Here is a 13,638-nt window from a genome sequence, read left to right as displayed (position 1 = left end):
ATTTAATTACGCTGAATTTTGCTTTTGTTTGCTCTTTATTTTTCTGGCAATACCTTTTCTTTCCCAAATAATTATCTTTCCATTAAGGGCTGGTATTAATTCCTCCATGTTTAAAGCTGGAATAGAATATAACCTTATGGGGTATCCATGCAAAGAAAATCTGTTTAATATTTCTTCCCCCAATCCTTGATTAATGGCAACTTGTTAGCAACAATATGTAATAAAGGATAACTTCCCCACATCAACCAAGATGCACAAGCCCACATTAAACACGACCGAGTCCGAAGCGTCTGATGACGAGGGGCAAGCCCCAGTTGGCTGGACTGTCTGGCGGTCGTCTTGGCCACATATTCTCCGGCAAGTCCATCGGGCAGAAAAAAACATTTGTCTCGCTTAATTTAAACAGATTTGCGAGATTATTGTCATGCCGACGTTGAGGCAGCAATTTCAATTCGACCGCAGCCGGAGAACGAAGACAACCCGCAGAGCCGGCTGACAGATGAAGACGGCGAGCGGAGGCGAATTAAGAGAATCGGATTCTCCAGCTGGGGGAGGAGGCCCCAAGAAGCAGGGCCGGAGAATGCCTTGGGAGAGAAAGTCAATGGGCAAAAACCAGAGCAAGCCGACCGCGGTGATGCAAGGCAAATCTCCTGACAGCCGCCTGCCGGCAACTTTTAATGTTTTCCTTTCCGAGTGGGATGTTTGGATTGCAGAGCAAATTTGCAGAGAACGTTATGCAAGTGACAGGCGACAGATCCGCGGGGGGATCCAAAGAATGCGGCTGCCTCTTTGGCCGCTGCGGATGATGATTCCTGCACAAGCCATATTTAAAACGCTTTGAAGTTGCACCGCTGCAGGCAATGCGACCAATGAGAGGTGTCTGGGGCGCGAATCCAACTCATGTCGGGCTTGACGCGATCGGAGCATGCTCTGATCCCAGATGAAGCCTTTCAGATCAAGCCAAGCAATCTGACGGATGCAGATGCTGGAGCTGGGAGCTGGGAGCTGGTGCTGCCTGTTCACTTTTAATTGTTAGTGAATGGCGAAGAGATTGTGTGGTGCACAGAAACAAAAAAAGTTCGAAATAAATGCTTGATTACAATTATAGTGAATCCACAGAGACCCAAATACTATCATTACATTGGCTTTAAAATCCATACATTTGATGCAATTAATTTGAATATCAACTCCTGATTAATGATTTTCTCCCAGTGCACACACTCACTTGACAGCCTCAACGGCTAACTGCCTTGGACAGCTACTCGTTTCCGGAAGTTTATCTCCGTTGCAGTTCAACAGCAGCTGCTCGAAAGTCATTAGACTCCGTCAGCCTTGTCAGTCAGCCACCGCTTTGCTACGGCTTCGAGCCGAGACTTTGAGACTCCATTCCCGAGACAGACATTTGATCCGGGCTGTCAGCCGGAGTTTGGTTGGAGTTGGCTTGTTGGTATTGTCAGATGGAGTGGACCTAATGCAATGCGAAATGAGACAGCCTCCGGCGAGATCGATCTGATTTAGCCCAATGGGAGTAGGTCTCTGGACAGATCATGACTTAATGATGGGGTTAGCCTAATTTAGAGGTAGACTTCCCCATCAAACCTTCCTTGAATCAGGAATCATAGAACACAGCTTCCTCTCAAACCAGTCTCCATATTTTATATACCAAACATAAACATTTGAAATTAACCTTCAGCAAAAAAATGATTCGAACCTGTCGATCCTTGGCCTCCCAGTACGGGCAACACTTAAGGCTTAGATGTAGCAGGACCTTCTCAAGTAGCGAAATTCGCGTTTGGCCAGAAGAACCGAAGAAAAAGCCGGAAACGCCAGCTAACCCGCATAAGATTGAGCACAGCAGACCCATATTGAGTGCTCGATACCTGGAGTTCCGGGAAAAATTGAGACGGGAGTCGGCTCCAGAGCTTGTGCCCGAGGTACCCTACAATCCGGCCCACGAAAAGGAGCCACTGCAGCCGTGGCCCAACAGCGTGAACCCGCATACGGGGGAAGTTGGTGGTCCGGCGGGTCCAGAGCCCACGCGTTACGGCGACTGGGAGCGGAAGGGTCGAGTCACGGACTTCTAACACTAGTGGAAAATCAAATCTTCACCTTTACGCTTGTGTTTGGACTGATTCTGATTTATTAACCGTGTTAACAACAGAAGCCCTCACAATTTGTTACACTCGGCCACGGTAGCAGGCCTGAAATCCAGATCAAGATGAAGCAAATCAAGATTCTACCGGAGCGCTTCTGCGAAGGCATTACATAAATTTCTATTGTGTGATTTCTTTGTGGTTTCTGTGGAGAGGATTTATGTTGGCCCTGCCATCAAATAAAAATTGATAGCCCTTTCTCTCGCTCCTCGAAGGGGTTCCCAGAATAGAGAGTGCGGCTGGAATCCCTTGACTTCTATTATTAATGGTTCTCGGGGGGAGAATCGTGCCCAAGTTGAAATTACTTCGGACGGGTTGGGGCCTCGGCCCAATCGTTTCGATTCGTTTGAAATTAAGGCGACAGTTTACGTGATTTTTATTAGAAAAACTTCTGTTCACTTTGTATCTGCTTCTAATTTTGTAGCCAGAGTGCGTCTGAGGCAGGCACATAAAGGGGTTTTTAAATGCCATAAATTTCACTGTTAAGGCCCTGAAAACGTTTTTGTGGTTTAGGAAATTTGTTGGAAATTTTCGAAAAAGATTTGCAGCTGTTTTTGTGTGCCTATTTGTTGACATTTCTGTGGGCTTTAGAGTGGATATGGAGGATTTGTTATTGAACACAAATAGAAATTGTGGAAATAACTAAAGTGTCTATACTAGCGACCGACAAAATCTCTTAATAACAATTACATTATAAAAGTATTAAGTGTTCTGGTTAATTGTCCCTTATCTAAACGCGAACATGATCAAATAGTTGAAGAATTTTTTCGAAACATCTGTCAACAGCTCAGACATTCCTCTGCAGAGCAATCTATTTGCACCTTTAATCGAATGCCGCCGTCGGCAAAACGCCAAATCAAAGATCAATCACAATTCGACAAACTAACCTGATAAAAAGCAAAAACAATGTGAAACAAATGGATGGAAACACTTGATGGTAGCCGAGATAAATTCCGCGTAAATTCCAGGAAATCCACAAAATGCTTTAATGTGCACACCATTCGAAATCCCCACGAAATTACACGCCAACTGATGCTCGAGAAATCCGAAAAAAATTCAAACATCGACAACTTGCTCAACGTTTAACAGACGTGAGAAGCGACGACTTCCTCCGTAGTCATCCATCAAATGCGATTTTCCGACTTAGCCGGGGAGATATTCGCCCCACCAGCCACAATTATTTCGTCTATTTTATTTTTAAACGAAATTAACGTGTTGCCTGCCGTTGTTAATGTATTTTTATTACGTGAAAAGTAAGGAAAACACACGCAGACCGATGTTCCCAAGATCATTTTATAACCCGAACCAAACCGAGCCCGAACGGAATCGATCCGTACCCTTATCCATTGCGCCGCTCTGCGCTCCGTCGCAAAGTAGTAGGCGCTGATTGATAGAACAAAGTGAAAATCAAATAAAAAACAAAACATAAAATCTGGGCACGAAACCCATTCCCCCTTGACCGGACCACATTGCGGCGCGAGATCAAAGACCGCCCCTCGATCTGTAATGACAGCTTTGATCATTGTTTTGCCTTTGATTTTTTCCGGTTACGTTTCTTTCTCCCAGTCGCGGTCCTCCTCTTTTCGGCTACTAGCTGGTCCATTGCATATGATCATCAGTCTTGTTCCGAGAGTACTGCGAAGTGGTGGGAACGGGTCCGTTTACGATCGATTTCGCACCTACTTGACAGACTTCGCTTTTGCTGAAAATTTTACTTCAATTTTGTACAACAATGTTTTAAGCACAATGTTATTTAATGAGTCTTAACTAACTATTTTCTTGATAATTCTATATAGTAAAATATTAAATATTTTGTAATAGACATAAGCATTGATGATGTGGCAGAATGGCTGAAACTATAATGTTGGACCAATGTTTTGTCTTTTAAATAGGTTTAGGATTTGGGATTTAAATATAAAAATTGTTACCTAGTCATTTAGTAACCATATCTCACAGAGTTTCGAAACAAAACCCTAAGGAAAATCTAAGAAAAATGGCCAGGTCCTGAAAAGGAGCGGGAGTGTTTTGGGAGGGAAATCGACAAAATATACGACCAACTATTATGTTATTGTGTGAACGTGCACTGATTTCGCCAGCCGGGCTTTTGTTCACGTGCAATATTTTGTTGGGCACCCCGCCCAAACTGGGAGTCCTTCGTCCTGGCAAGCGGCGCTCGCCTGCGGAGCTGGCATCTTATCGAAGCGTATAACATATATCATTGACACTTTGACATTGCCCGTTTGGCGGGCGGAGAAGAGAAGCCGACTGCGGAGGGGGAAGGGTAAGGTGGCAAGGTCCTGGGCCATGACCAACAGGATTTTAGTACTTTTCAAAATGGCACTTAATCATGGCAGCCGCCTGGCGCAGGAAAATGCGGAAACTGGCAACACACACACCGGCAACTGGCAACAACAACAGGGGCAGGAACAAGGACACACACTAAGACGTAATCGCATGTGTTCACGCTTGAAAGGATAACGACGACATGGTTGGGAATCGGTACTGGAACTCCTGCTGACTTTCCCCAGCCCCGTCCCAGTCCCACCCAACCAAAGCGAAACAAGATTAATGACTTGGCAAAGGAACTCTCTGCGCGAAAGTGTGCGTCTGTGCGAGCGTTGGCTGCTCCTTTCTGGCATTCGATAAATTGTTTGCTACTTGGACTGTCATTAGTCGAAAAGTTTGTTTGTTATTGTGTTAAGTGTTATTTGTGTGCTCACGTCCAAGTGTCAGGCTCTTTGGCATTTCCCTCCCTGCCCCTACCGCCGCCCTTTCGCTCCATCGTTTATCACTTTCGTCCTCTCGTCCGTCCTACTGCCGGATAATATTCGCATGTCAGAGATGACTCACACCTTCCATCGCCCTAAGCCAGTGACGACCGCAAAAAAGCGTGGAAAAAATTAGTGATGCTGAGGAAAAATAAAGAATGGCTGGAATTTCCTTAATGATTGCCGAGTGACTTGGAAATTTTTCAAGTTTTATTGTTTCCAAATCCTGGCTGGAGACTGTTGCCAGCGAGGATTACATTACTCGGAGATGGTTGGAGGGTTTATTGAGAAAAGACAAGAAATCTAAGCCTCAAGTAATTCTAAATCTATGGTTAGTTGCTTTGGAATGGAAATACAAGAAAGGATATACCCGCTACAATCGGAAACCCACTTATAAATTCATTAGCATATAATTCTGAAGGGCGCCTGGGAAGGAGAGAAGTATTTGGCGAGAAAAGAAAAATAACGAGGGCAGACATAAACAGGAAACAGAACGCGATGGCCGCAATATACAACAATTTACAACCTAAATCAAATGCAGTTGAATGACCAACACAGACGCCATAAATCACTGGCCACCGAGCTCCAGTTGAGACGCCAGACGATAGCTCGAGTTGCTGGCCAATATTTTAGAGAGGAAACTCGCCCAAAACGCCGGGAAAAGCGACTGGGGGAAATGCGGTGAAACCCAAAACGAAACGGAACTAGCTACAGGGCCACAGGGAGACTGGGCACATGAAAAGGGAAAAAGATTTCGAGAAAAGGGCAAATGCAATATGTTATCAAATAAAAATGTTACAAGCGACGACAGAGGATTGGCGGTCGGCGGAGGTCTGCGGAGGCGAACAACAAACCCCGAAAGGAAAGAAATGTGTTGCACAAATTTATTAGAAACCTTAACTAACGAGCAATATCCTTAGTGGATGGCAGACGACCGGGATCAGAATTGGTATCGGGGTCGGAGTCAGAGTCGGGGTCGGGGTGGGCTGCTGCTGGATGGAATGAAATCCAAGTGATGTGTCAAATGTTAAGACATTACAAAGCACTAAAAGGCACAAGGACGAGTCCCGGCGCGCCGGAGAGAGCCAGAGCCGAGAAGAGTGGGGTGTCGAGCAACAGGAAAACAAATCGAACGTGTGCCCAATGCCATCAATCTTTTGTTTTTATTGCCAGCCCAGACCCCGGCCCCGGCTCCGGCCCAAGGTCCCAGTCCACGTCGAGCATTTCCAGCGAATCCAGGATATGCAGGGCGCAGGGACATGTGTGCGACTGTCAGGCAGTCAGACAGTCGGGACTTGTGTGCCCGACATTAACTCGACAGGATAACAAATCTGTTAAATGTGACAAACGAGCCAAGAGTGCCAGCGAGTGTGTGGGTTTGCCGTAGTCGTCTTTGACAGAACTCCAAGGAAAGGCAAAAGGCCAGCCCAGAGTCAAGTTCTCCTGAACAGGGAGGGGGAAGAGAAAGCCTTCACCTTCCCACAGCGTCCTGCCATGTCCTGTGGTGTTTCCATTGACCTTTTTCCCGCTGGGCATCCCTCATCCGATCTGATCTCCTCTATTCTATTCTGTGCTGCGTAGGCGGTGACCCAGCAAGCGCTGTCACTGCCTAACGATGATTTCATGGTGGTCAAAATGCAATAAATTTTTATTGTCACCTATTATGGAAGAAGTTCGGCCCTATACAATCCGAGCAAGGGAATCAGGAAATTTATGAGCAAGTCCTTGGTCCTGCTGCATGCAATTCCATTCCTGTCAACTCATTGTGAATGCATGTCACACAGGTCCTGCTTCAGGTCCTGGTCTTGACCTGACAAAGACATCCCACAGCGTTTATCTGGGACTCATGACAGTTTTATTAACATGTTTACGAACTCTGGAGACCCTGACTTGGATTTTATGAAGGTTATTGGTCCGAAGTCGAATAATGACAGAAACATTACTGCTTCCCCTTCCAAGGGTCGATCGAGTTTAATAAAAATGGAACCACAAACAGATGGTTCTTATCCTTGTATCATTTATTTTATCAGATATTATACTCAGATAATTGTTTCACCAACACTGAATGTGTTCATAAACTTCACAGACCAAGAGAAATTATTGACTCAAGAAGAACACCAGAGGAACTGCCATAAATATTGAAAATGGTTTCCTCAGTTGTAAGCCAAATCCGCCTTGACTAATTCCCCCCGGCTATGGAAATTAATAACACAGAAATTTAAGTTTTATTTATGTTATAATTTCCACAGCTCCAATCTCATAATCCTCTCAAAACCCAAAACGCCTCTTAGGCAGACTAATTTATTTGAAACTGCTTCACACTAAACGCCATAATTTATGCTGGTGGCGGCATTTCCATTCCCATTTCCATTTCCACGCCGGTCCAACCTCCTTCACATCGTTGCACATTTTAATTCTTTTCGCTTTGACTGGGTGATGGCTCATAAACAATATTAAATCTCCTCGCAGCCTCCGCGCAGCGTCTCCTTTCCGGCCTTCCACCGTCGAACAGTGGGCCTGCGATAAAAGAAATATCCCGAGACGGCCTAAGTCCCATAAAAAGTTATTTTTCGCTTTGTTTCTGGTACTGGTACCGCCTCCTCATTTTCTAAATGTTCCATGACCTGGCGCTATTTTTGTCTGGCGGTACCAGAAATCCGAGGGCGGACCGACCGGCCGGCGGGCAGGCGGAAAACTCTTTCGAAAATACAATTTACAGTCGAAACTTAACTCGGGACTGGTGTCACATCGAGTGTCAGCAAATAAACATGACACAGAACATTTCAAAATATGACAGTTTTCATTTTCAACGGAATTTTCATTTAGTTGGTTTATTTTTACTATTCAGTGTTGGCAGACATAGTTTCGTAAAGAATAAATAGCTCGGCATGCAAGTCATTAGGTTTTGGCATAGTGTCTTGGTTAGTTAGATAAATTTAATTAATTATATTTAGATACCTTTGTTAAATATAGATTTAATAAAATCTGCATGTAATATCTAACAAAACTACAATAGAAAAAACCCTCCGTAGGGAGGCGGAAGATTTTTAACTTAATTGTTTTTTCCAAACACTCCCGCCCTTATTTGGCTTTTAAGCGGAAACTGTATGACCCAAACCATATCTGTGCGTAATTTTTTTGGTTGATTGTCCTAATATCTTGAACCATTTCCAACTTGATTTATTTGACACATTTAATGGGCGTTTGCTTTGAATATCGTTCAATTTTATGGAACAGGCTCATTAAGCGCTGAATATCGCCTGTGGCTGGAAAATGTCGGAGGAAAACTGCACCAGTCTGGAACGTTCACAATGGGGAGAATCCGTAACGAAAACTGGAACACACAATATGGAAATTGACTTCTATTGTCATTTTTATTGCCTTTACTAATGGTTTTTGGCTTGTCACGGTGAATTATGGTTAGGCAAACAGACACACACTCACACAAAAGCACGGCTAGGTGCCGGGAACAGGACACGCTTACAATGTGAGGGCGGCGGTCAAGGATAACGGCTGGATGTGGACATCGGGCAAGGGCGGACTCGGACTCACAGGACATAGGACACAGGACCCTCCTCTGCCCCGGCCCTGCCCGCTGTCAGCAGACAGCAGGCGGTTGGCAGCAGAAGTCAAACGAATTTATAATTTATGGCCCACACATTTGCTTGCAGTTGAGCGTAAAGGAGGAAGATGCACGTAGCCGGCATCTCCAGGATTTGCTCAGTACACCCAATCCATTATTGTTCTCATATGGTTTCCAGTTTGTCAGCAGAACAGCAGCAGCGACAGATGTATTTTATTTCTAAAACAAGGGGCGAGTCGAAGGACATGGTGCAGGCAGGGGGCTGTGGGCGGATGCAGGACTCAAGGATAGTTGAGAACATAGGGCCGTGGAAGATGTCAACAATTTATTTTGACCCTAAACTATCAAATTCTCAAAGTGGTGCAACGATGAGTGTTGACATATTTTGGGATCATATGCTTTGCAATTGCTGGCAATTGTAATTTTTCTGATGGAATGAAATTCCAATCAAAAAGCTCAAAATAAAACGAATTTTTAAAAACATCTTTCGAGAAAACAACCTTCCAATAAACATTTCAATCATTTGATATACAAAATGTGTAAAAATATTCACGCTATTTCCAAGAAAACCCATTTATTCATTTCATATTCCTTAAGAGTTGCTTATTGTAATTTCCCCGAACTTGTTCATACATCAATTAGGGCCTTGTTAAAGACTCTTTCATTTTTTGGGCTTTAAACCTGGGGAACACCAACAAACGTTCATTAGTATGATCAGCATACAATTTTCCGTCATAAACCAAAATATTGAAAACAAAATCGTGGACAGGAAATCTGGCGCTTCACGCGCACTCCTCGGGGATTGGATAGAATGGGTTTGGCCGGGATGAGGCCGAAATTTATTATTATAATTCCTCGTTGGCTAGCTCTCCGCTTCGAAATTGCCACATAAACAAATCAAATGTAATAAAATTCAACCCATAAATTATCAAAAGTCTCTAGTCACATACTCTCGCACACCCACAAGGCGACACACGACAAAAAAACATCGCAAGGAACATAAAAATTGTGTCATAATAATAAATTTAGTTGGAAATTTCGTTAGGAACTCCCCCACGGCTTCCTGGGAGCGAGTCTGGTGATGGGCATTTTCGGATTTTTATGATATATTTTATGGGTTTTTATTGTAATTACGCACAAATTTGTGTGCGTTTATAAATTTTATGAGTTTTCGCCTTTCCACGAAGCCATAAAAATATGAAATTCATACAAAGGAACTCAATCCAAAGGAAGCAGATAAGACCCGACACGTACTCAGGCGCGTGAAAAGGGAGTGTCACCGTTGCAGAATAACTATGGTATGTGGCAATTGTTTTGGCCGAATTAGCTGCCAGGGGGCCATTGAAATGGGGAACTCCGACGCGAGATCAGGTCATTACCAGAGGCAGCCAAGTGGCTGGCGCCGAAGTTACAATGTGCTGCCCCCACCCACGCCTGCCCGGACTTATTAAAAGTTATTCCGCATACACCAGGTCCCAGCCGTCCTCCCTCTCCATAATTACACGAAATTTTCGTGGAAATTCAGAACACTCGGCGCTTCCCCCGATCAACACTCTTGCCGCTACGTGGCATAATTAAAAAATGCATTTTTGCTGGGGCGGCACGCTTCCCTGCTTGATTTAATAAATGGAAATGTGGTTAATGGTTTTTTATGACAATTAGTAGTTGTAATTTCTGGAAATCATAACCGTGTACGCCAGCCATCACACACAGTAATGACTTAACTTGGTCCGCGAGGGGTGTTGGCCAGAAGCGCTTCCATCGCGATGCAGTGCCCCGAGTTGATTAAAATTATAGGGCATTACGAGGGCAACAATGTAGCCAATGAGATAAGCCTAGTTGTACCTATTAGTGTGTAATTGCCAGTTTTTATTGAATAAATTAGCCCAAGCGTTGACCCCTAGTATGAAGTAATGGGTACTCGTATTTCCTGCTCAGGTTAATGGTGTATCAGAATATATTTATGTAACAGTTTGCATTAGTGTTAAATATTTATACGTTCTGATTGTATAAATTGTGTATTCTGATTGTATATATTACATATTTCTATATTATAGAATATTCATAGGTCCTTATAGCTACATATGTAATTCAGAGCCATTTAATTCAAACCCCATTGGAACATTTAATATTCTCTTAAGCTTCAACTTCTATCCTAAAAATTTCCAAGTCCCTTACATACCGCATAGGACTAATTATAGGGCTTTTAAGCAGCAGGTTACATACCATATGTAGGTCTTAGCCAAAGCTGCAGCTTGATGCGATCGACATGCAGGGGTAAGTAGACCCAATCCCGAAAACAATCCAGCTCAAGAGTCAGACACCCGAGCCAGGTGTAAGCCTGAAACCCGTGCATTTGGCTGAGCCTAGGCCTCTCCCTCTGGCAGTCCTTCATCTACGAGTCGGATAATTACAAAATCCGCTTAACCTCAAACGTTGTGTAATTCAGCGTACCGTCCACATAGCAGTAGCAAGTCCGTAATTGTGGGCAAATGCAAATGGCTGGGGAGCCTGCATGTGTGTCTGGCAGAAAGAAAGCGGCATGTTAAGTACTTAATAAAATATCCCAGCATTGCAGGAACTAAGCCGGCAACAAGGTTCCCGCTTCGGCTCCCCCTCCACCTCGAGCCACATTGTGTCGTCGCCTTTTCGCCTAATGCGTTCATTAGCGGAAAAGCTACCTCAAAGTGTATGCGTTGTTGTGGAAAAATGCTAACCCAGCGATTCAAGAACCCAGATGGATGGAGGAGGGTTCCGAAAGAGAGATCTGCCTACCTACCCGTGTGCGGCAATGCGATACCTCGGCAACACGAGTGTGTAAGTCTCCGAGCTGAGCGTGTGCTGAGTGCTTAAATACTTAATGCGGTTGACTGAATTTTAGCGCATACTTATTCACTTACTTAACCCGAAAACAGAATTAAACCCAGCCAGCCAGAGCTGGAGAACGACCGAGAAAACCAGCCCGGTAAGCCGACAACGATACGCTACCAGTCTGTGGTACGTATGTGGCATATAGCGCTCATATGTCAGACGCCGCTCTACGCCCAACGACCAATACAAAAAAGAAAAGTACTACAAAAAAACAAGGAAGGAAGAATTTGTTGTGGCATTTCCACAGCTCATCCTACTTTTGTCACATGCGCCTGGTCGCCGGCTGCCGTCCGCCAACCGCCCGGAGTAACTAACTGCTGACCCTGGTCAAGTTCCGTTCCACTTGGTTCCGTTCGGTTTGGTTTTGGTCTTGGTCTGACTTGGTTTAGCTGGCATCGGCCACACCCTCTCGGACCCGGCCCGGACCTGCTTATTTAGTAGTTACCACTTCCTGTCGCCTGGCATCCTTGTCACTGCCGCCTCGGGTTAACCTGTATGCCCCGGGTCCCGGTAATGTGTTCACACTCTTGTCTTTGTGGCCACCCATTCCCAGTCGAGCTGAGCGGGTATATCAGTGTTTCTAAAGGGACATGCCTGCTGAAAAGAGGTTGAATCTTAAAGAGTATCTGCCATTCGAGCAGCAACACTCGCTGCTCACCTACTACGTTCCAACATCATCATCGCTTGACATCGGAAAGGTGCAAAAAGGTTTGTTCTTTCTCATTTAATCTTCTGTGGGTTCCGGCCCCCGTGGAAGGTACCAATCAACTGCATTTGTATTATATTCGCCTCGTTCGGAACCGACAATTAGCAACGTGTGGTTTTCGACAGCTGCCACAAAGTGTTTCACATGCCCGTGCAGACGGTGTCCTTTGAATTGTCTAAAAAATACCACGTCAGGCCAAACCTAATTGACTTTTAATTGAAGGTTGCAACTATTACCGGGCGCAAGTGCCTCCTCGAAGACTTGACTTATGAGAAAGTATTGGGTAATTTATAGACTACGGTCTATATAATCATTTATTTTCAGTGGGTTCCTCCTATGGCTTCCGACTACTCAGCACGCCCGGTCTAATGTGGCTTATGTGCAGTCTATGTGTAACATCCGGATGAAGGGTAATTAGCGGCAAAACCCTACAAGTACACCATAATCCTCGACTAAGGGTACGCAAATCACCAAGTCCATTGAATTAAATGGATGTTGGTCTGGCTTCTTTTTGTGACTATGAGAATATACTTTATAATTGAATTATTCTAGGCATGGATACATATTTTAAGAAGACAAATATTTCTACAGTTTGATGATGCATCCTCATGCTTAATCCCCCAACAATATTGTATCAAAGCTAATCAATTTGTATAAACCAAAAGCTGATTGTAACAAAATGCATAATCAATAAGCCTAATAAGCAGGGGCGGGCACCCGCCGCCCCCAAAAACTCATTTGGCTAACAATAGCAAGGCAAATTCCAAAAGTACAAATATGCAGATCGGCTTAATTATCATCAATTTGAAGCAATTAAAATGTCTGCCCCAAATTATGGGGAGGGGCGTTGGGAAGCCGGAGTCTATAACCCTAAGCCCATCCTACTTGTAAAACAAGCCACAGCAACTACAGCCACGACGACAGCTGAACAGATAGCAACATTGTCGAAGGGGAGGAGCTGCCACAGCCACACCAGAACCAGCAGCAGCAGCAGCAGCAGCAGCAGCAGCAGCAACAGCAACAGCAACAGGAAGACAACTCAACGACGCTTAATTAATATAAATACAAACGGTTAGGGCTGCCACGAGGGGCAAGGACACGGGGCCGAGGAGCAGGGGAGGCGCCAAAGAACGTTGACAATTACTTATAGGATTTGGTATGCCAGAGTGCGTGTGCCTGGCTTCATCATGTCGATTGGGACGGGGCACAAGGAGTGGATAACTCCGAGTAGACAAGACGCTCTGGGCGCCAATAAAATGAAAATTTCCATAGTCTCCTTAGTGCACAGCGATTTCCATAAGTAGCTGGCAGGTAAGACAAAGGCAGAAAGAGGAGGGATCCACACCAGACCCCCCCAAAATCCCTTTTAATACTGTCGATGGGTTCCACACCGGCTGCATATACAATTAGTTCCTCAATAGCTCGAGGGGGAGGGAGGCAAATTAAGGTGCATAATTACAAGACCCAAAACAACCATTTTGTGGCTAAGCATATTAGATTTTATTAACTTCACAAACCAACTACAAACAGCACCCACCCACCCACACCCACACCCGT

General features: G+C 44.7%; 1 protein-coding gene across 1 annotated transcript; it reads left to right on the top strand.

The window, feature by feature from the left end:
* The first annotated feature begins 1,595 nt into the window (after positions 1 to 1,595).
* LOC6497826 (succinate dehydrogenase assembly factor 4, mitochondrial) lies at positions 1,596 to 2,398 on the top strand. Its single transcript, XM_001961493.4, has one exon. The coding sequence runs from the start codon at positions 1,701 to 1,703 to the stop codon at positions 2,082 to 2,084; it is 384 nt and encodes a 127-aa protein (XP_001961529.1). The 5' UTR covers positions 1,596 to 1,700; the 3' UTR covers positions 2,085 to 2,398.
* The last annotated feature ends 11,240 nt before the right edge of the window (positions 2,399 to 13,638 follow it).

Source organism: Drosophila ananassae, chromosome 3R (assembly GCF_017639315.1).
Source record: "Drosophila ananassae strain 14024-0371.13 chromosome 3R, ASM1763931v2, whole genome shotgun sequence".
NCBI lineage: Eukaryota > Metazoa > Arthropoda > Insecta > Diptera > Drosophilidae > Drosophila > Drosophila ananassae.
Note: the sequence above shows the minus strand (reverse complement) of the source record. Positions and strands in the feature narration are given on the sequence as shown.

What these genes read in the sequence shown, in the direction of transcription:
- LOC6497826 (XM_001961493.4), top strand. Translation starts at nt 1,701, where the DNA reads ATGATTCGAACCTGTCGATCCTTGGCCTCCCAGTACGGGCAACACTTA.